General features: G+C 49.5%; 1 protein-coding gene across 2 annotated transcripts in view; it reads right to left on the bottom strand.

Annotated features, from left to right (window-relative positions):
• Positions 1-23,556, bottom strand: part of RYR1 (ryanodine receptor 1) — a 122,587-nt gene that overhangs the window by 6,491 nt on the left and 92,540 nt on the right. For both annotated transcript variants that reach the window (XM_054710466.1, XM_054710465.1), the window contains 9 exons: positions 21,491-21,678; positions 10,013-10,354; positions 6,771-7,574; positions 5,911-5,981; positions 5,191-5,344; positions 4,160-4,246; positions 2,882-3,133; positions 1,954-2,084; positions 233-275 (listed from right to left, as the gene is read on the bottom strand). In XM_054710466.1, coding sequence (XP_054566441.1) covers positions 233-275; positions 1,954-2,084; positions 2,882-3,133; positions 4,160-4,246; positions 5,191-5,344; positions 5,911-5,981; positions 6,771-7,574; positions 10,013-10,354; positions 21,491-21,678 — 2,072 coding nt within the window. The remainder of the gene's footprint in view (positions 1-232; positions 276-1,953; positions 2,085-2,881; positions 3,134-4,159; positions 4,247-5,190; positions 5,345-5,910; positions 5,982-6,770; positions 7,575-10,012; positions 10,355-21,490; positions 21,679-23,556) is intronic.

The following is a 23,556-nucleotide window of genomic DNA, read 5'->3' as shown; positions in this document are numbered from 1 at the left end:
CTCATCATTGATGTTTCTCTCTCTCTCTCCTTCTCCCTTACTCTCTGAAATCAATAAAGAAATACGTTAAAAAAAAAAACACACACAACAACACACAACAAAATGGGAAAACTGAGGTGCTGCTGGTCCAAGGTCACACACAGAGCACGTCCTTGGTAGGGCTGGGATGGCCTGGTGGCAGCAAGGGACCCAGCCTGGAAGGCCCTGCCACCGCCCCGTCCATGCATCTCACCTTCCGCTTGACAAACTTGTCCCAGTAGTTGCTGGGGAAAGACCTGTCAAGAGAGAGAGAGACCACGAGGTGTCAGGACAGGAGGGAATAGGAGCCACTAGCCAGTCCAATGTGGTTTGAAATCCCAATGTTTTTCTTACAGGGGACCCCACACTCTCACTTGGGGTCCGGCTCTGAAGACCCAGGCCTGACGCTTGCCTCAGGCCAACCATTACCCCCACTGGTGTCTTTTGGTGGAGCCCAAGTGAGGCCGGGCGCTGCACTCAGAGCCTAAATGTACAAAACAAAACCCTTATCGGCACTCAGGTGGGGAGGACTCCCAGCCAGCAACCTGGTCCTGATCCAGCTCCGGGGGGAGTGGTGTGCTTTCTCACACAGTTTGATGTAATGTTATTTGATGATTCTGGCCCTATATTGACCAGTTTTCTGATTGATATCTCTGACACAACAGGATAATCCAGGCTCATTGTATATTGACCTGCCCCAGCCCTGACATCTGCCACTTCTTCAAGGAGCTTGGTTCCTTTTTGTGGAAAATGGCATTTAGAAGTCAAGGTTTTGGGCATATACTTTTTTTTTAAAGGTTTATTTATTTATTTATTTAATTAATCCTCACCCGAGGATATTTTTCCCATTGACTTTTTTTTTTTTAGAGAGAGTGGAAGAGAGAGGGAAAGACAGAGAGAAACATCAGTGTGAGAGAAAACACATTGATTGGTTGCCCCTGCACGCGCCCCGGAGCCTGCAACCGAGGTATGTGCCCTTGACTGGAATCAAACCCGGAACTCTTGGGTCCACAGGCCGATGCTCTATCCACTGAGCCAAACTGGCTAGGGCAGGCAAATACTATTTTAAACGAGTGTTCCTCTGTCGTTTTGTTAAGCATGTGTACTTGAATGTGGCTTTGATGGTGACATTGAGAGGGAAGGATGTGATTGGTGTGACTTCCCTCCCTCCTCACACCACCCATACTAGGCAGGACCCCATAATAAAAGAACTTCCCACCTTTACCTAGAACTCACTGTGCCTCAGAAACTCTATTACCTCATTTCATAGTTACAAGATTTTTTGAGGTCAATGTTATTATTTATCCTCACTTTACAAATGAAGAAACTGAGGCACAGAGAGGCTAAATGACTTGACCAAGAATTCCCAGCCAGGATATGACCAACCCAAGGTTTAAATCTGACCTGACCTTCTTATTCTAGAGACATTTCCCGCCCCCGCCCCCACCCCCGGACCACCCTGCCCCCGCCCAAGCCCCATATGGGCACGTGAAATAGGACTCCATCTGGGGGGAAATGGAATGGGCTGGCGTGCACATTGGGGGTCCACAGTCCCAGCACATTGCCCTCACGCACCCTCATTCCTTCTCTGGGCCCAGTATAAAAACCAAATGATTTCCCATCTCCCTCTCATGGCACCTGGGTGAGAATCCCACATGGGGGCAGGGTTTAACATGCAAGTTCCTGGGCTCCTCGCCAGACTTCCTAAACCAGAATCTCCGAGGCCAGGGCCCAGGAGTCTCCATGTGTCCCCACCACCCCTACAGGGGCTGCAGAGGAAATGTGTCTCCATTACAGAGAGGAAGACCAAGGCTTGGGGAGAATGAGTCAGGCTGGCAGTGACGGAAACCCTGGTCTTTTGAGGAGGCCAGGACTGGGGTAGAAACCCAGCTCTGCTCCCCCCCATCCACCTGGAGGTGGGGACTGGGTCCTTACGGCGTGTTAAGCACCAGTCGGTCCCACTGCCCCTTCACATCGTCGTCCTCCGGCTGCTCGGTGATGTAGAGGCCGTCAAATTCCAGCTTCCGGGCCAGCTCCTTCTCCCGCTTAAAGATTACCAGGGGCACCTAGATTGTGCAGGGAGGCAAGGGGGCTGGTGCCAGGCGCCTCAGGAGACCACACCCTCAGCAGGCGCCAGGAGGTCTTGTTGGAGCCCGTGTGAGCCCCCACACCGGAGTGAACAGGGCAGTGATGGGGAGGTGTGGGCAAAGGGGTCCGGGCTGGGACGGGAGAGACATGGGAGAGCCCCGATGTGGGGCCCGAGGCAGCCTGTGGCTTCCCAAGGGAGGGAGTTCTGAACTCAGATCTTAAGGATGAATAAAACAGAGGCAGGTGAAAGGAGGGAGAAGTGGGGCAAAGCATTCCAGGGCAGAGGGACGGCATATGCAAAAGTTCTAAGCCAAAGAACTCTGTTCATCCAATTATAAAATGCCAAGATTTATTAAAATAGAGCTTACGGAATCCAAATGGAAACTCTCCTAACAGTGCTTACGGGGCATCACAAACCTCAGGCACAGGTGATGTCAGACTCTACATTCCCACTAGCACCCAGGTTATGTTAAGAGACCCCACAGATCTTAATTCACCAACTGACTAGCATGCAGGAAATATTCCAAATTTTAAAAATCTGCCTCTTGATCCAGAAATTAACAGTCATAGGACCTGGCTCCTCAGCTAGGACCCGCATTAGTCCCCAGTTTGAAGACCCCAATCCTGTACCCATCCCCCAGCCCTGACCCCAACACCAGGACCCTTCTGTCCCACCTCCAGTGTAAGCTCCCACAGCCTGCCCGGGGTCCTCTCAGCCAGGGTCCCCTTCCCCTCAGCACCCAAGCCCCTGCTCAGGAGCACGGTCAGGGCCCACCTTGAGGCAGTTGTAGCCAATGATGCAGAGAAACGCCACCAGTGTGTGCAGCAGGCTCAGGCAACGCAGGGCAGGCTCCATGTAGCCCGTGCTCTCCTCCAGGAAGTAATACACCATATTCTCATCCTCGTCGCCCTCTGCTTCTTCACCGACTCCTGAGCCCCAGCCAGAGCCACCACCAGACCCTGCGCCTGCCAGGTCCCCAGCCGCTGAGCCCTCCAAGTCATCCTCCCCTGGCGGGGAGTCTGAGACCTGAAGGGGAGCAGAGGTCAGTCACAGGCACCTGGTCTGCCATTACCAGAACCCACTAACAAAACAAACAGCCTCCATTTCTGAGGTTGTACTGGGCCCCTGTCAGAGACAGTGGGGAAAGGACTGTCAATCAAGATCAAGGGGTGGGCCCAGAACTCTAGCTGGCAAATCAAACTATGTCCTGGGAATCTCACTACTTGAACCAAGTGATAGGAGGACTGAAAACAGAGGGGATCACCTTAGTAGTGGAGCCTTAAAGAGACTGACTACTAATATTTACACTAATACTAAAACTAGTAGTGGCTGACATTTACACAGTTGTTTCTGTAGGTCAGGTACTGTTCTAAGTCATGCAACTAGTGAGTGGTAGAGCCAGGATTCACTCTCACAGAAGTTGCCTGTGTGGCTCGATGGCTGAGTGTCGACCTATGAACCAGGCGGTCACGGTTCGATTCCTGGTCAGGGCATATGCCGCCAGGGTTGTAGGCTCAATCCCCAGTGTGGGGCGTGCAAGAGGCATCTCTCTCCCCCTCTCCCTTCTTCTCTGAAATAAAAGTCTGACAGAAGCCATGCTCTGATCACTCTGCTAGATGCCTCTCTGTCCTGTTATGTAGGCATAGGCCCCAAGGATCCCTTTGTCCTTCAGGACGCCTGGTTCTTAATCCTTTCCTTCCCATTTCTTCCTCCCTACAAATGTCTCTTTAGCTTATGTGAAAGCCAAGAAGTTTAACTGCATCAATGGGTGTTGCAGAGACAAAGGCCTGTGGCTAGGGCCAAAGGACAAATGGCAGAGCTGAGCACGGGACCCCGAACTGGCTCCCTGTTCTAACTCCTACAGGCACTCCGGCATCTGTCCAGATGGACCCACACACTCACACTCACCCCAGTGGTGTCCAGCCTGAACATTTCTGGGAACCCTGGGCCCAACTCCTTGTCCCTGGTGAACTGCGGTGACCCTGTGAACTTATTAGGGGCTGAGCCTCCCACCCCACAGCCCAAATCCTCCTGGCCCCTCATGACCAGCACCTTATAAAACAGCAAGATGAAGTTGATGGCAAATGCCAAGAAGAGGGCAAGGAATCGCAGGGTGTAAAAGTTCCGGGAGAGGTAGTTCTATGATGAGGAGAGAAAGAGAAAGAGAAAGAGAACTCACAGGCCACCCTCTTCCCATAACACAAGCACCTGAGTCCTCAATATTTGGTCCCACAACCTCTTATTTTTTGAGTGCTTACTGTATACCAAGACCTGGGCTAAGAGCTTTATTTGCACGAACTTGTTGAATTCTCACCACACCCTATGAAGTGGGTACTGCTGATATGCCCACTCTACAGATGAGGAAATGGAGGCTCAGGGAGATGAGATGCCTTGTTCAAGGTCACAGCCAAGAAGTGACAGACGTGGGATTTGGAACCAGGCAGTCAAGCTCCCAACCACTGCTGCTTCCTGTGTGAGGTTACCCTGTCTGCTTTACCACAGGCAGAGCACACCTACTTCCATCTCTCCCTTCTTTCTCTCTCCATCCTCATTCTTCTCATAAAGCCTCACTAAACCACCTTCTGTCCAGCATGTTTCCCTTAGCCCCTGAAGCCAGGCTGGCCCTGGGAGCGGAAACAGGAGGCGGAGCCCTGGGCCCTCCCTCCCAAATCCCCTCCCTTCTTCCTGCCTGGGTGAGATGAATTGTCCCCCCAATGGGAGTAGCTGGGGCTGGGGTGACGGCTCCAACCTGAAGGCTGACAGCCAAGAAACAGGCCATGGCAGGATTTAGAAGAACATGGCCTTGGCGGGGTTTAGCTCCAGACAGAGGATTTAGCTCCAGCATGGCAGTGGGATGCCTAAGCAGGTGGCCCCCGATGAGCAAAGGTGTGGAGGTTGGAAGAAGGATCAGGAGCAGGGAGAGGCGGGAGAGCCAAGTGGGAACAACCTAAGAATGCTGTCCCGCGCATAGGTCCTGGCCCTACTGGGACATCCCTGCCCTCTTCCCAGCCGGGCTTCCACTCAGAACAAGGTGGAGAGGAGAGGTGGTGTGAAGAGGAAGCTGCAGCACGCCGGATCCTTACCAAGAACTTCACCCTCTGCACTTCCAGTTCTCCCCAGAATTCCAGGCCCCCACCTCTGCTTTCCTCCTTCTTTGGATGGGAGGGAGGAGGTGCTGTCTTCTTGGGGGGCTCTGGTGGAGGCTCGGGGACTTCTTCCTTCTCCCCATTCTCAGCACTGCAAGGCAGGACAGAGTAGTGAGGAGGTACCTGAGCAATTTGTTCATTCATTCATTCATTCAAAGCCATGTAGGGGGGGCACCCCCATTCCTGGCCCAGGTTGAGATAGTATTGGGGACACAGTGATGGGTCAACCTCAGGCCCTGTCCTCATGGTCTCCAGTCCAATGGAGTACAGATCTGCCACCAGACAGTGGCAACCCAGTGCGGTCAGGGCTGGCATGAGGGAAGCTGGGAGCCCCCGAGGAGACATTCCTTCAACTTAGGGATGTGATGTCAAGGTGGGCTTGAGCCAAAATTCAGAAGATGAGGAAGACTGAGCTGAAGCACGGGGGAAGGTGTTGTGGGCAGAGGCCCACACCCCCAAAGGCTTGGGGGTAAGAGAGGAGCATTCATTTCTCTCCTCCCTTTCCCAGAGCCCCTCCTCCGGGCCTGGGCTGGGAGAGGCTGAGGACACCGGGTAACCAGGACAGCCTCCTGGCTCGGGCCCTGACCTCAGAAGGCTCCCCGTCCAGGAGGGAGGCAAGGATAGACGCTGGGCCCTCTGGGCCCCAAGGCCACTCACTCAGCTTTCTCTGGCTCTGGCTCAGGTTCTGGCTCTGGTTCTGGAGGCAGCTCCTCTTCCTCTCCATCCACCTGGCAGCAGGGCAAGCATCAGAGTCTCGAGCCCCCATCCCTGGGTGCCTCGAAGTGCTGACCTGCCTGCTCACCCCTGGGTCCCTCCCTGGTCAGCTCCTTGGGGCCATCCAAGTTTCACCACGCCCCGGCCAGAAGGAAGAGGGACCAGGACGCTCAGTTTTACAGAGGGGAGCTGAGGCCCCGAGAGGTGGAACGCCTTGCTCAAGCACCCTGCAGGGTCAGGCTGACACCAGGGTCAGGCTCGCAGTCCGGGAGGGAGGCAATGATAGAGGCTGGACGCTTGGGGCCCAAAGGCCACTCACTCAGCTTTCTCGCGCTCCAGCTCTCCCCCCGCCCCCACCTTTCCCATCCCCTTGACAACCACCCCCAGGGGGGCACTCACAGCACCAAGGACCTGAGGGTGCTGTGGGCAGCTGATTCCCCACAACCATCGGTGCCTCTGAGGGTCTCTCCTGGAGCCCCTGACCCCACCTGGCTGCTTTTAATTTCTGGTCCCGTTTCCCCTCAAATGTCATCTTGGGGTCTCTCGCTCTGTGACTCCAGATATCGTTTTCTTTCTCTCCCAGAAACACCACCTTTTTTTTTTTTTATCGGGAGCCCCTCTCCAGGTCTCCACCTGAGTCCATTTCTCTGAGTGTCCCTCTGTCTATCTCTCTCTCTGTGTGCGCCCCCCCTCTCCTGTTTCTCTCTCTGCGCATCCCTGTGTCTGAGTCTCTCTCCCCCTCCTGTCCCTCCCAACCCCATCTCTCCCACACCCCAACACCCCCACCTCCGCCGCACTCTCACCCCCAGCTTCCTCTTGATGATGGGGGAGCCCTCTGGCGTGGGCGGCTCCACCGGCGTCGTGTCACCCATGTCCCCGAGGCCTCCCGGGGCCCCTTCGAGCCGGAAGGGGCCCCGTTCAGCCGCGGCCGCGGCCCCGTCGGCGCCTCCCGGGCCGGCCTCGTGTGCGGCCCCTTCCTCGCCGGCGCCCTCCGCGGCGTCGCCAGCGCCCTCGCCCTCGCCCTCGCCGTCCGCTTCGCCGGCGGCCCCGGCCGGCTGCTCGCCGTGCACCTCGTCGCCCGTCGGGTCGGGCATGCCGGCCAGCAGCTCGGTCACCGTCACCTTCTTGGCGCCCTCCACGAGCCCGCCGCCGAAGAGCGAGCCCCAGAGCAGGCCCAGCGCGCCCGCCGCCAGCCCCGCGCCCGCCGCCCCCGCGCGCGTCACCGCCGCCCAGAGCAGGGAGCCCGCCGCCGCCGCCGCCTCCCGCGCCGTCAGCCGCCGCAGCCGCCGCACGCGCCGCCGCAGGCCCCGGTAGCTGAGGCCGCGCAGGGCCCGGGACAGCGCCGCCGCCACGCGCGCCGCCGCGCCCGCCGCCGCCGGCCCCGCCGCGCCCTCGGGCCCCGCCGCGCCCTCCTCGGCGCCCTCGCCGGCCTCCGCCGCGCCCTCCTCGTCGTCCTCCTCGGGCTCGCCCTCGGGCTCCGAGATCTGCGCGGCGATCTGCATCTCGAAGATGGTGTCCTCGCAGAAGCTGACGAAGAGCTCCATCTTCTCGGACTCGCCGCCCTCGTTCACCACGTCGAAGATGAACTGGCGCTTGGACTCCTTCACCTGCGGGCGGGCGGGCGGGCGGGGGGCGAGGCGTCAGCGGGGCCGCTCCGCTGCACGCGGCCACCAGCAGCGATCTCAGCGGTTTTGTGCTTATAGTTTAATAATTTAAAGCAACATTAGTAATAGTAAGCGTGTATACTGCTCGCTGTAGGCTCTCTTCTACAAAGCCAGGCCCTGTACCAAGCCTTGTCCATGTGTTACCTTCCTTAATCCTCACAAACAACCCCAGGGCTCTTATGCCCATTTTACAGATGGGGAAACGGAGGGTCACCGCGCCTCGGCGACGCCGCTGAGAGGTGGCGGATGTGGGGCTGGAATTCCCATGGAGCTGGCTTCAGAATCGATGATTTCAGCCTCTTGGAGAGAGGGCATAGTGCTGGGACACAAAGGTTCCTCAGCCAGCCTGCCCAGGGTTCAAATCCCAGTTCTGCCGCCGAGGGGCTGGGTGATTTCCATGTTAACTCCCTGGGCCCCAGCTCCCCCCTCTCTGACGTGGGGGACAATAGTAGGACTTGCCCTATAGGGTTGGTGTGATGGCTAGATGAGTTAAAGGATGCTGAGGGGTTGGAACAGCAGCTGGCGCCTCGTCCGTGCCGCATCGTGTTTGCTATCACACTGCTGAGGCACACCAGGCCACACCAGCGGGGGAAAGTGCGGGGGGGGGGGGGGGGGAAGGTGAGCAGGTGGAAGTGCATGTTTGGAGGAACACATGAAGGCAATGAGTGTCACGTGGGGAGCATGAGACAGGCAAAGGGAAGGCGGAGCTCCTAGGGCATGGACAGGCATACGAAGGGCCAGGGCTTCCGGTGGAGGCAGTGATGTGGCCGACATCCAGGGGCAAGGATGGTGCAACCACTTTTAGGCTAGATTGGGAGGGGCGGGGGGAGGGTGAGTATGCAATGGTGCCCCGAGGGACGCAGTGTACAAACGTTTGAGGGTTCCTGTGGACTATGTGAAGGAGCTGATGTGCAAGAGCCTTGTGAGAGAGCACCAGGGGTTAAGGGAGGAATGGGTGTGAGGAGGGCACGGTGGCGTGGGAAGACTGGGAAATATGTGACCACGTGGGGCTCATGGTACATGTGGAGATGGGCACATGGGGCAGGCATTCAAGGGCCTGAGGCCAAAACGGGGGTGGGGAGGGTGCTGGGGTGGGAGGGGCCTACAGTTCATAGGGTCAGTGTGTGTGAAGCAGGGGTAAATGTGCAGGCGGGCCCCCAGAATCAGTGCAAGGCCCTGGGACATGAAGACAGGGCTCAGTGTGGGACATGAGCCCAGCTGTGCATGAGCCAGGTGTCCACTGAGGAGACCTGAAGGGCCTGGTTGTTGAGGAGGTTGAGGGAGTAAAAGCTTCATGGGCTGTAAGTGGGAAAGGGTGTGCAAGAACATGTGGAGGAGAATGCAGGTGCCTCGGGGCATCCGAGGAACAAACCGGAAGCGTGAGTTTAAGGGGCACGCAAGGGGTACGCAGACTGGTGTGCAATGTGTGTGTGAGCCGGAGGGCCACCGGGACCACAGGGGCACGGCTGGGGCCGGAGGGTGTGTGAGAGGCATGAGTGTGAGAGAATGAATGATAGGAACCACGTGCAAGCTGAGTGTGTCAGGTGGGCAGGAGATGAGCTAGGGCCACAGGAGGGTACTCTTGGGGTAAGTGAATGTGTAAAGACATGAACACTTTTGCGTTGGGCCTAGGAGGGGCTGAGACAGGGCCAAGAAGTAGGCCTGCTCACTAAGGACATGTGGGGGCTCTTCTGGGGGTTTGCAAGGGCAGTCCAAGTGTGCATGGGTGATGGTGAGTGTGCCAGGGCTACAGTGAGGGCATGTGGGAGGGGAAGGGACAACTATATGGCATGCCAGCGCTGCATCCTCCAAATGAGTGTGTAAGAGACGTGTACCACACATGTGGGACCAGAATAAGTGGGATGGGCATTGTGTGCTGGGACCTGTGGGCACATATGGTGGCTGGTGAGGGCTGGGCTAGCATACCATGGCCCCCAGGGTCCCCAAAGTGAGTGTACAAAAATGTGGGCATGGGTAGGCCAGGGCCAAAAGCAGGCAAACTAGTGTCTGCTGGGAAGGTGAGCAAGGGGTGTGGGCTTGGTCGCATCAGGACCATAAGGGCTCCCAGGGTAAGTGTGCAAATGGTAGGCATAGTGTGCGAGCACCACAGTGAGGGCACACAGACTCTGCTTCACGTACAAGGGGCGTACATCCAGGTGTGCGCCAAGGCTGCAGAGAGGTGGACAAGGGGGAACCGAGGGTGTACCAAGGGCGCTGCAGGACCCATAAAATGTGTGCAAAAGGGTGGGCATGGGCTTGTACGAGCAGAGCCAACGCCCACCAGGGTCTTCAGACCAGATGCACAAAGCATGCACGGAGTCCGAGGGTGCGAGGAGCGTGCGTGACCCCACACCCGGGAAAGCCAGTGCGGGTCCTCTGACCTGGGGCATCTCCCACTGGGTGCGGTTGGTCTCGGATATCTCGAAATAGATGCGCTCGATGCGGCGAGAGGCACCCATGATCTCGATGCGGCCCAGGTAGGGCCGGAAGTACTCCAGGATGCTGTCGGCCAGCTCCAGGAAGTTGCGCAGGCGCGGGTCGTGCGGCACGTGCTCTGACAGGTCGATCAGCAGCACCGCCACGTTGAAGCCGATTTCGCGGGCTGGCTCCTGGAAGCGGTTGGCGAACTCCTCGCAGTTGATCATCTCGTTTTCATCCGCCTCAGAGCAGGACAGCAGGAACTGGATTTCCGGGCTGCTGAACTGCTTCTGGCTGTCCATGGCCTGGGGGTGGCAGGGGTGGGGAAGAGGTCTGGTGAGCCTGAATGCTCTTTTTTAAAAAAATATATTTTATTGATTTTTTACAGAGAGGAAGGGAGAGGGATAGAGAGTCAGAACCATCGACGGGAGAGAAACATTGATCAGCTGCCTACTAGGGGGGATGTGCCCAAAACCAAGGTACATGCCCTTGACCGGAATCGAACCTGGGACCTTTCAGTCCGCAGGCCGACGCTCTATCCACTGAGCCAAACCGGTCAGGGCTGAATGCTCTTTTTTATTTTTATTTTTAATATATATATTTTATTGACTTTTTACAGAGATGAAGGGAGAAGGAGAGGGAGAGGGATAGAAGAGTTAGAAACATCGATGAGAGAGAAACATCGATCAGTTGCCTCCTGCACACTTTCTCCTGGGGATGTGCCTGCAACCAAGGCACATGCCCTTGACCGGAATCGAACCTGGGACCCTTGAGTCCGAAGGCCAATGCTCGATCCACTGAGCCAAACCGGTTAGGGCCTGAGGATATTTTTCCATTGATTTTTAGGGAGAGTAGAAGAGAGAGGGGAAAACAAAGAGAAACATCAATGTGAGAGAAACACATCAACTGGTTGCCTCCTGCATGAGCCCTGACCAGGGCCTGGGCAGGGGAGGAAGCCTGCAACCTAGATATGTGCCCTTGACCAGAATCGAACCCAGGACCCTTTGGTCCACAGGCCAACGCTCTACCCACTGAACCAAACTGGCTGGGCCAACTGTATGTTTTCTAGATCTATCCATGTTGATATCTAGATCAAATGAATTCATTTCACTGCAGTATTCCTGTTTTAGAAAAATAGTCCTCTTTGTTCTCCTGATGACAGACACTGAGGTTGTTTCCAGTGTTTTTACTTTGCAGGCAACACTTCGATTGAATATTCAGTGCTGATCTCCTATGCAAGGGGCTCTCTAACGCAGTGTTTCAAATGTGTTGACTGCACCCACAGTAAGAATACGTTTTTATAAAAAAAGAGGTTTCGTGACACCATTCTGACTTTCACTGTGCAACTCCCTCTGTAATGTTCTATTTTATTTCTGAAGATGCTGGTCATGCCTTAACTAATTTCATGATCCACAGGTAGGTTGCCACATGCAGTTTGAGAAATGCTGCTTTGGGGTATGAACAAAAGCGAAATTTTCTGGCTCTAAAAAGTGCTTTATAGTCAAGAACTTTGCAAAATGCTTTCTAAATGAGTAACGTGCTTTGCAAATCATGAAGGGCTCTAAAAACCGCAGAATGTGGAGACATAATCACACAGGAACTCCTCACCTTCTACCCTCACGCCACAGAGCTGTCTCCTCCCTTCGTGATGCAGTGTGACACTAAACCCTTAAAAGTGCCCCCCCTGCCCCCTGGGGGCCTGGGACTCCATCCCCTCCACTCAGTCCTGGGCTCTGCTCTTGTGATTTGCTGCTCTCTCTTTGTCATCGTCCATTTGCCCACTCCCTTCTTTTGAAATGCCTTCTTCTCTGACGTTGGATCCCCAAAGGTTGGGGGACTCCAGGCCTGGGATTTGCATCATTTTCTTTAAATATACACCCTCCATGGAGCTATCATTGAGGTCCAAGGCTCTGGATGTCATCTCACACCAATGACGGCCAAGTCTGCATCCCCGCCCTGACTGCTATCCGGAATCCAAATACAGCTAAAACCCTGCCTAACAACTCTTTGTGGATCTGTACCCCAAACTGGAAATGGCCCAAACTCAACTTTTGATTTCAAAACCTATCCTCTCACACTCTTACCCATCTCAGGAGTCATCCTTGAGTCCTCTCTTTTATCTCACCACCCACACCTAACCCATCAGCTAATCTGTCAGCTCTGCTTTTGACAGATCTAGGTCCCACACACACTCCCCCCCTTTAATGGACCTCATCCAGGTCCCCCCCCCCCATTGTCTCCCATTGGACCATTACAGCAACCCCCTCCCTGGTCTCCCTCTTCCCCATCTGTTCCCCAAATCTGTCCCCTACACTCAGCTGAAGGGACCCTGAAAACATCTGAGTGAGGTCCCATTTCCCCTCCTCACCCCCTTTCCACTGAGAATCCTCCCTTGGCTCCATCTTATTCAACTTAAAAGTCCAAGTCCTCCCTGCAGCCAACTGGGCTCTGCATATCTGCCCCCTGCACCTCTCAGACTTTATTTCTTCCTCTCCTGCCACCAACAGCTCTCTCCAGCCACACGGCCTCCTTTGCATCCCTCTGTTCCCACCTTCCAGCTTGCTGTCTCCTTCGCCTGGGATGCTACAACCTTCCCACCCCACCCAGCTTCACGTGGTACCTTTCAACTTTGCTTCAATATTCTCTTCTAGAAAGACCTTCCCGGACCATGCAGATTACAGGATTTATTCAAACCATACTTTCTTATACAATGCCCTGCTCATTTCCTTCAGACCACAGATTATAAACTGAAATGATTTCGTTCATTTACTTTTTTTCATCTGCCTCTCCACACTGGGCCTGGAATTTGCATCATTTTCTTTTAATTATAAACTGAAATGATTTCGTTCATTTACTTTTTTTCATCTGCCTCTCCACACTGGGCCATCAGCTCTGAGGATGGGATCTCTGTTTTGCTCTCTGCTTACACACATATTCGTCAAGTGAATTAAGCATCTTGAAAACTGCAAAGAGTTTATAACTGTAACAATTTTTTAAAATATTTTTTATTGATTTCAGAGAGGAAGTGAGAAGGAGAGAGATAGAGACTTCAATGATGAGAGAGAATAATTGGTTGGCTACCTCCTGCATGTCCCCCACTGAGGATCGAGCCTGCAACCTGGATATGTGCCCTGACTGGGAATCGAATCATGACTTCCTAGTTCATAGGTTGACACTCAACCACTGAGCCATGCTGGTCGAGCATAACTGTTACAATTCTTTAAATTTTAAAAGTTCCTTTTAAAAAATCCTGAACTTGTTTTTTTAAACCATAAAGAAATGTAAGCCTGACTGGTGTGGCTCAGTGGCAGAGTGTGAACCTATGAACCAGGAGGTAATGGTTTGATTTTCAGTCAGGGCACAGGCCTGGGTTGCGGGCTCCATCCTAGGGTGGGGCATGCAGGAGGCAGCCGATCAATGATTCTCTTTCATCACTGATGTTTCTATCTCTCTCTCCCTCTCCCTTCCTCTCTGAAATCAATAAAAAAAAAATATTAAAAAATAAATAAACTGAAAAGCACATTGTAAAAATACAAAGATTTGTGAAGAGTTCAGAAAACTACATAAAGCTTGGTAAATGGTCAAACATTTAGAAATGAGAACTTCGCCATCCCGTAATCTCTAATGAACTCATGTGTCTGGGCATTGACACGAGGGCTGCTGACATCACAGAAGAGGAGGCCCGGACAGGATGTGCCTCCTGAGAGGCGGATGCAGCACCACAAAAAACAAACAAACAAAAGCAAACAGAAATAAAAATTCCACACCCGAAAGTCTGATCGAGCTTCTTGATGTATGTCCAAGTTTTCAGGAGACACAGGGGACAGAGGAACACAGTAACCACCACGACGAAGGTGCATCAGCCAGATCCAAACTGTGGTAAACTCAAGCACAGCACTGTTTAATGACAGCCACGAGCCACCTGCGGCTACTGAACATCTGAATCGTGCCTGGAGCAAACTGAGATACGCTCAAAGTGTAAAAAACACAAACTGGATCTTGAAGACGTATTATGAAAAAAAGAATGTAAAATATTTGATGATTTTCAGATTGAATATATATGTGGAAGTCATAATTTGGATACATTAGGTTAAGAAACATATTGTTAAAAATAGCCTGGCCAGTGTGGCTCGGTCGTTGAGTGTAGACCCAGGAACCAAGAGGTCGCCACTGGTCCATTCCCAGTCAGGGCACATGTCCAGGTTGTGGGTTGCATTCTCAGTAGGGGGCGTGCAGGAGGCAGCCAATTGAAGTTTCTCATGGATTCTATCCCTCTCTTTTTCTCTCTCTAAAAATCAATAAAACCTATTTTTAAAATAATTTCATGTGCCCTGGCCAGTGTTGAGCATTGATTGAGTGTCAGCTCACCCACTGAAAAGTTATGGGTTCGATTCCAGTCAAGGGCACATACCTAGGTTGCAGGTTCAATCTCTGGCCCCAGTCTTGGGACCCATGTGAGAGGCAACCAAGCGATGTCTCTCTCTCTCTCTCTCTCTCTCTCTCTCTCTCTCTCTCTCTCTCTCCCTCTCTCTCTCTCTCCACCTCCCTTCCACTCTCTAAAAATCAATGGAAAAAATATTCTTGGGTGAATATTAAAATAATAATAATAATTTCACATGTTTCTTTTTCCTTTTTCTAAAGCATAGGTACTAGAAAGTTTTAAATTATACATATTGCTCATACTGTACTTCTGCCAGACTTCTACAGGACCAGTCACCTGGGTCTCCAGCAGATAAAGCGCCAGAAAAGGCAAATGTGACAGAGCGGAGCAGTAGATTTAAATGTCAACCAGCCCAGCCAGCATGACTCAGTAGGTGAGCTTTGACCTATGCACCAGAAGGTCGATTCTCAGTCAGGGCACATGCCTGGGTTGTGGGTTTGATCTCCAGTGTGGGGCGTGTGGGAGGCAGCCAGATCAATGATTCTCATCATTGATGTTTCTATCTCTCTCTCCTTCTCCCTTCCTCTCTGAAATCAATAAAAATATACTTACAAAAAAAAAGAAGAAGAAAGATCAGTCAATTGCAATAGATGGGCCTTGTTTGGATCCTGGTTCAAAGAAGTTACAAAAATTATGTGATATTTATGAGATTTGGATATTTGAACACCAACTAGATATTTGATGATTTAAAGAATTGTGAATATTTTTTTGTTTTGGTTGGGGATGATAATGACATTGTGGCTTGTTATATTTAAAAAAAAAGCCTACAATTCCATTTATATGAAGTGTCCAGAATAGGCAAATCTATAAAGACAGAAAGTAGATTAGTGTTGCCTGGGTGTGGGAAATGGGAAGTGACTGCCAAAGGGTATGGGATTCCTTTCTGGATGTGATTAAAATGTTCTAAAATTAGATTGTAGGGAAGCTTGCACAATTCTGTAAATATACTCAAAAAAAAGTCACTGAATTGTACATTTTAAATGGGTGAATTTTATGGTGTGTGAATTATATTCCTACAAAGATATTTTTAGAAAGAAAATTTTAAATTTAGAGATACAGTGAAAAATATTTGCAGATCAAAAAATAAAGAAAACCCCAAAACAGTACTGACCAAGAATAAATTAGTAGCTTTTAAGGTGTTTTCAACTACCAAAAAGGGCTTTCCAAACTAATGCAAAGGTTTGGAACCTGCAAAGTACTTATTAATGGAGATGTGTCTTGCAAACTGTCAAGAACTCTGTCAACCATGAAGAACTTGGGAAACCATAAAACAATGCTATATAGTTTTAATGCAGATTTATATATGAATGGAGATGCAGAAATAAAAAACTAGAGAGTGGATAATAGTGGCAGCCTTTGGAGAGGTGGGATGAGAACAGAATTGGGGCCAAAGGTGACCTCAATCATAGCTGTAAGTTCTGAGTTTCTTTACAAGAGGAGTGTATTTCTGCATTATCTATTTCATTAAAAATGAATCAAGTATTTTAAATTATTTTCTACATAAAAATTAAGTATTCTGCATGACCCCCTCCCAAAAACAAACAAACAAACAAACAACATAAGCAAAGTCAAAAGACAAAATGATGAACTTGAAAAAATAGGTGCAACTCCTATTACTAACAAAGTTATAATAAGTTAATACATAAAGAGCTCCTAGAAATCAAGAATAAAAGTACCAACATCCCAAGAGAAAAATAAGCCCAGGGCATCGTCATTTCACTGAACAACTAACATGAAAGAAATAACATGAAAAGATGGTTAACTGCTCCTTTAACAGGAGAAATGTGAATTAGAACTGCAATGCACTACCATCTTTTACTTATCTGATGGGCAAAAATCCAAATATTTGACAATGCGGTCTGGTGGTGAGGCTGTGGGGAAACAGGCGCTCTCACATGATGTTAATGAGCGGGAAGATGATGACAAAATCTGTCCAATGACAAATGCATTTACCCTTTAACCAAGCAATCCTGCTTTCGGAAGTTTACGCTTAGACGGAACTGCACGTACAGAATGATGTGTGTGCAAGGGTGTGGTTGTAGCCAGCATCGCAAATGGACCAGAGGGCGCCTTCCTCAGCACACTTACTTCCACCTCCTAGAAAGCTACACTACCTGTGCTATACACTGCACATGTGTAAAGTGCACAGCTACGGCAGAATGTGCTGTAACAGCAAAAGACTGGGAACAAAGCAAATGTCCATCAGCAGGGAATAACCAAGTAAAACATAATATATACACAAAGTGGAATACTGGGCACCTGTAAAAAAAATAATGAGGGGCCGAGGCCGGTTTGGCTCAGTGGATAGAGCGTCGGCCTGCGGACTCAAGGGTCCCAGGTTCGATTCCGGTCAAGGGCATGTACCTTGGTTGCGGGTACATCCCCAGTAGGGGGTGTGCAGGAGGCAGCTGGTCGATGTTTCTAACTCTCTGTCCCTCTCTCTTCCTCTCTGTAAAAAATCAATAAAATATATTTAAAAAAAAATAATGAGGGGACTCCCTGTATCTCCAGAATATATTAAGTGGTATACACTAATGTATGTAGTTCATTACCTATTATAAAAAAAAAGGAGGGAAATTATATCTGGAAAAATGATGTAAGGATACAAAAGAAATTAATGCTACTTACAGCAGTGGGAGTGGGGGAAGGGCAGGTTGAGAAAGAGGTGAGAATGAGACCTCTCACTTCATACCGTGTTATATTTTACATGTAAATGTTTTCAAATTTATTTTAGAGAGGGGAAGGGAAAGAGGGAGTGGGGGGAGAGGGAAAGAAACACTGATCAGCATGGCTCAGTGGCTGAGCATCGATCTAGGAACCAGGAGGTCATGGTCCGATTCCCCGTCAGGGCATGTGTCCAGTTTGCAGCTGGATCCCCAGTGTGGGGTGTGCAGGAGGCAGCCGATCAATGATTCTCTCTCATCATTGATGTTTCTATCTCTCTCTCTCTCTCCCTTCCTCTCTGAAATCAATAAAAAAATATATTTTAAAAAAAGAAAAGAAACACCAATCAGTTGTTTCCCATACACACCCTGACTGTGTATCAAACCCACAACCTTTTGGTGTACCTGACGATGGCTCCAATCAACTGAGCCTCCTGGCCAGGGCATACTGACCAAGAATAAATTAGACAGAAAGTATCTTTTTAATCATGTGATTGTATTATTCATTCAAAAATAAAACCCATGTCCTTTTAAAGTTACAGATTATTTATAACTTTGTGAAACAAAATTTTTCACTTAAAAACACCACCAGTTCTTCTTTTTTCAGTATTACTTTTCTTTTTTGACCCCCGAAAGCTTCAGTTATCCCTTGGTATCCGCAGGGGATTGGTTCCAGCACCCCCTGCAGATACCAAGCTCCATGCGTGCTCAAGTGCCCTGTATAAATGGTACAGAACAATCTATACAGCTGGCCCTCGGCATCTGCAGATTCCCAGCCATAGCTGGCCAATCTGTGGATGTGAAACCTGGGAATAGGAAGAGCTGATTGTATATTTATTGGGGAAAAATCCACACATAAGTGGACCTGTGCAATTCAAACCTGTGTTGTACACGGGTTATCTGTAATTCATTTCCACACAGGACCTGGCACAGAGTGAGAACATGATAAATGGTAGCTCTTCCTCCTCCTAAAGGTAGAGAGCTCAGGGACAGGAACATTGAAGGGGCTGTGTGGGATTGGCAGGGAAGGTGGGGGTCCCAGGAGTGTGTGGCACAGATACCCAAGGAAGCAGGCAGACATTGCTGGGGGGAAGAAATGGCTGACTGTGGCAAATGCTGCCACCATAAGTCAGAGTAGAGATTCAGAGGTGAAGCGGTCACGGATGATCTTGGTCAGGGTAGTTTCAGAGGAGTGACAGGGACAGAAGCCAGCAAGCCCTGAATCAGGGAAGGAGCGGGAGGTGAGGAAGGAGTGAGCGAGGGCAGACAGCTCTTGGGAGGAGTGGCTGAGATGGGGGGAGAGATGCAGGGAGGCTCCGAGTGTGAGGCATTTTATTTTAACTCAGGAAACCCTGGACTTATTTATTTTTAATTTCTAGCAGTCTTTTAAAATTGCTTTTTTTTTTAAAGAGAGAAGAGAGGGAGAGATAGAAACATCTATGTGAGAGAGTAACACAATGATTGGTTGCTTCCTGTATATACCCCAACTGGGGATCGAACCCACAGCCTAGGTATGTGACCAGACCTGGAATCGAACCTGAGACCCTTCAGTCTTTGTTCTGACGCTCTGACCACTGAGCCAAACCCGCCAGGACTGATTATCAGTATTGATTGCAACCCCTAGAATAAAAGAAGCAAAGATATAGATAGATAGATAGATAGATAGATAGATAGATAGATAGATAGATAGATGAGTAAAAAAGTGGAGAAGGAAAAACTCTTCCATGTGGTAAAATGGCACCTAATAAAGGTAAAGGTTATGGTGAAATTGGAGAACCAACACATGTCAATTACCATAGTAATAATCGTTTCAGGGAAGAATCATCCAGAGATGCTAACTCTAGAGCAGGCGTCCTCAAACTACGGCCCGCGGGCCACATGCGGGTGTTTTTGCTGTTTTGTTTTTTTACTTCAAAATAAGATATGTGCAGTGGGCATAGGAATTTGTTCATAGTTTTTTTTAAACTATAGTCCGGCCCTCCAACGGTCTGAGGGACAGTGAACTGGCCCCCTGTTTAAAAAGTTTGAGGACCCCTGGTCTAGAGGGTGAACCAGATACTTACATAGCTTCCTAGCTGGTCCTCACACGATGTTGAAGGGAATGATAGTCTTTTTACAGTGGAGACCCTGGTAAACACCACCTTAACCAAGGGAGTCAAGCTAATACCAACAGCAATGGAAGAACTAATACCATGTGCCTCCTGATACAACGCACTGAGAAGGACACATCATGTCTATGACATTCCTGCCAAAGATGTGTAACCGGAATTGCATTATGATGAAAACTCAGACAAACCCACACTGAGGGACACTGTATACAACAACTAGCCTTTGTTCTTCAAAAATGTCAAGGGCATGAAAGACAAAGACAGACCAAGGAATGGTTCCAAATGGAAGGAGGCTGAAGGGACAGGGTGACTAACAGCAATCCCTGATCCTGGGTTGATCCTTGACAGGGAAGAAAAATGAATGAAAACTGAATTAGCTCTGTAGGTAGCAGCGTTACACCAGTGTTAACTGCCTGATTTGCATAATTGTTCTGTGGTTGCGAAAGAGAATGAACGTGTTCTCAGGACATACACACTAAGGTATTTAGAGGTCAAGGGGAATCATAATAGAACAGATGTGGTAAAAAGTTAACATTTGCCTGACTGGCATGGCTCAGTGGTTGAGTGTCAACCTATGAACTAGGAGGTCACAATTCAATTCCTGGACAGGGCACATGCTCAGGTTGGGGGCTCGATCCCCAACATGCAGGAGGCAGCCGATCAATGATTCTCTCTCATCACTGATGTTTCTCTCTCTCTCTCCCTCTCCTTTCCTCTGTGAAATCAATAAAAATATATGTTTAAAAAAGTTAACATTTGGGCAATCTGGGGGAAGTGTATTCAGGAATTCAATGTACTGTTTTTGCAACTTCTCTATAAACTTGAAATCATTTCAAAAGAAAAAGTTAACGAGATGGTGATGGAAATGATTTGGCAGTAATAATAGTACAGGTGTACCTCACTTTATTGCACTTTGCAGATACCGTTTTTTCATAAATTGAAGGTAAGACCTTCTACCAGCAAAGGATTATGACTTGTGCCCAGCCAGTGTGGCTCAGGGGTTGAGCTTCGACCCATGAACCAGGAGGTCACGGTTTGATTCCCAGTCAGGATTCAATCCCCTCCTTCCCCCGTGGGGGGCATGCAGGAGGCAGCTGATTGATGATTCTCTCATCATTGATGTTTCTATCTCTCTCTTCCTCTCCCTTCCTCTCTCTAAAATCAATTTTAAAAAAGAGAGATTATGACTTGCTGAAGGCTCAGATGATAGTTAGCAATGCTTTAGCAACAAAGTATTTTTAAAAGAAGGTAGGTATATTGTTTTTTAGACATAATGCTATGGCACACTTGACCAACTATAGTACAGTGTAAATATAACTTTTATACGCACTGGCAAACTAAAAAAAGTTGTGACTTGCTTTATTGCGATATTAAATTTATTGCTGTGGTCTAGAACCAAACCGGCAATATCTCCAAGGTATGCCCGTAAAAATAGTAGCTAACACCTTTTGAGTGCTCCTGTGTTCCAGGTACTGTCCACCCTCCCAGCAGTCCTGTCAGATAGTTAATGTTATTATCTCAGCCCCATTTCACAGAGGAAGAAACTGAGGCTCAGAGCAGACAAGTGACTTAGCTGGGTTTACATAGGGAGAGAGAGGATACAGCTGGGATGGAGTGGACAGAGGGAGATGAGTGGGCTCCTGGATGAAGCTGATTTCTGCATTTCCCTCCTAACAGCCTCACTATTTAGACTTGCCATGTTTCACTGGTGACTGCCTATGTCATAAGACTATAAACTTCATGAAGGCAGAATTGTGTCTGTCTCCATCATGCTGTGTCCATGGTACAGAGCAGAAACTCAGTAGATGTTTACCAGCTACATAGCTGATCTCTATCTGTTATAATAATCCTATATAATAAAAGCCTAATATGCAAATTGTCCCCTCCACCGGGAGTTCAACCAGGATTTCGTCCAGGGGGCGGGGCCTGGCCTGCCAGTGTGGGAAGGGAGGCCCTGTCCAGCAGCAGCAGCCACTAGGGACCCTACCCATGCACGAATTTCGTGCACCAGGCCTCTAGTGATATTATAACTATTTATAATGATAATAAAATAATGGTTCTCATTTGTGTTATTATATTTCACATTGAAAACAATCCCAAGGGCTGTTGTATCTCGTTTCACAAATAAGGAAACTGAGGCTTGCAGAGAAGTCTCTTGCCCAAGGCAGGTAGCCAGGAAGGATATGACTGGCACTTGGCACCGCCACCCAGCTACTTTCCAGCACTCACCTTCTGGAAGTCCTTCTTGGAAATGAGGCCACGGGGATCAGTGACATAGTCCTGGAAGGCCTCTGAGCCCACGATGTCCTTGAGTTTCAGGAACATGTCAAAGAACTTGAGGATCATCTCCACGTTGGATGAGGATTCCACCAGCATGTCCACCATCTGCCGGGCAATCATGCCGTTCACCACGTTCCCTGCAGACGGCCCCAGGTCAGTGTGGTCCAGCAGAGCCCCCTTTCTGGAGTCCCATGGCTTGCTTCCCTCTCCAGCTCAAGAGCTTCCCATAGCTCCCCAGGATCCACTGTGCTGGTGGAAGCTTTCCCGGCCAGCACCCAAGCCTCCCCTTCAAGGGCATGGCTCACTTCCTGATCTCAATCAGCATCATGTGCCAACCTAGCTGATCCTGTCTTTGTCCACCTCCCGGAGAGCTGAAGGAGCCATCCATAAAGTAACGACGGCAAAAGCTAATGCAGGTGACCGATGCTGTGCTGGCATGATCTCACCCGTGCAGGGGAGGTGTGCTACTATCCGTTTTTACAGGTGAGGAAACTGAGACTCAGGGAAAGTCACGCACTCGGGACTACACGGCCAGTAAAGGGGTGAGGAGGGTTTGAACCCAGAAATGCATGACTTCAGAGTTCACACACTGAAGCCTTCCACTCGCCCACCGAGGCCAAGCAGGTCCCCAGCTGAGTGAGGCAGGCCACAGGTGATAGAGCAGGGAGAGGTGGAGACTGGTAAACTGGGATCTCACACTGCCTTCTAAAGCAAACGGGCTCCAGCTTCTTCTTGCACCTTTCAATTTTCATATCATTTCACATTTACATAAAAGGTGCCGTAGTGCAAGGGAACCCTCATATATTCCAGATGCAACAATTGTTTACATTTTGCCACATTTGCTTTTGTGCTTTATACTCTTCCCACTCTCTTTCCCCCTGAACCATTTGAGTGTAAGCTGCAGGCACGAGGCCTTCCCCCTAAGCATTTCAGTGGATATGTCCTAAAAGACATATATAATCATAGCACAGTAACCAAAATCGGAAGATTTAACCGATATAATTCAGCTATTTAATTCCGTCCAGCTAATTTTTGCCATGTGAGACTGTGAACCCAGGGTCACCAAATCTTTCTTTTTTTTTCAAGAAAAGCTGGAAATCTGACGTTTAAAGAAAGCCTTCTGATTTTTAAAGTTAATGCTTAGTTACCAAAGAACCTGAAACTCTAAGAGGATTAATCATTACAACATTGTAGTGAAATATTTTAAAAAACTTGAATATCTATCAATAGGAATGTGGTTAAATGAATCATTGTAACCCATACAATGCAGTACTATGCAGCCATATAAATGAATGAGGACACGCTTTATGACCTCTATAGAAAACAGTCTGTCTATTGGTTAAATTGTTTCATTAATCAATAATAAATTATAGGTGTTCTTCTATTTTTTAATTTTATTATTATTTTTTAATCCTCACCGGAGGATATGCTTAGAGAGAGGAAGAGAGAGAGAGAAACATTGATGTATAGAGAAATATCCATTGGTTGCCTTCTGTACGCGCCCAAATGGGGACCGACCCTGCAACCCCGATATGTGCCCTCACTGAGAACCGTGCACAGGATGATAAACCACTGTGCCCCTCTGGCTGGGAAATTGTGGTTGTTTTTAAGTCTGCTAAGTTGTGGGATGTTTGTTAGGTGGCAAATAATAGCTGATATGTTTAGAAACTAAATAACTGACTATTAGGTTATTTTATTTTATCTTTTTTCTATTAGGTTATTTAAAAAGTGTCCAGCCCATCTACCTTATTAAGATTTTTCTAGGGGCCCTGGCCAGTTTGGCTCAATGGATAGAGCGTCGGCCTGCGAACTGAAAGGTCCCAGGTTCAATTCTGGTCAAGGCACATGCCCAGGTTGTGGGCTTGATCCCCAGTGGGGGGCTTGCAGGAGGCAGCCGATCAATGATTCTCTCTCATCATTGATGTTTCTATCTTTCTCTCCCTCTTCCTTCCTCTCTGAAATCAATACAAAAATATTTTTTTATTTTTCTGCCGAAACCGGTTTGGCTCAGTGGA

Source organism: Eptesicus fuscus, chromosome 21 (genome assembly GCF_027574615.1).
Source record: "Eptesicus fuscus isolate TK198812 chromosome 21, DD_ASM_mEF_20220401, whole genome shotgun sequence".
In the NCBI taxonomy this organism is placed as follows: domain Eukaryota; kingdom Metazoa; phylum Chordata; class Mammalia; order Chiroptera; family Vespertilionidae; genus Eptesicus; species Eptesicus fuscus.
Note: the sequence above shows the minus strand (reverse complement) of the source record. Positions and strands in the feature narration are given on the sequence as shown.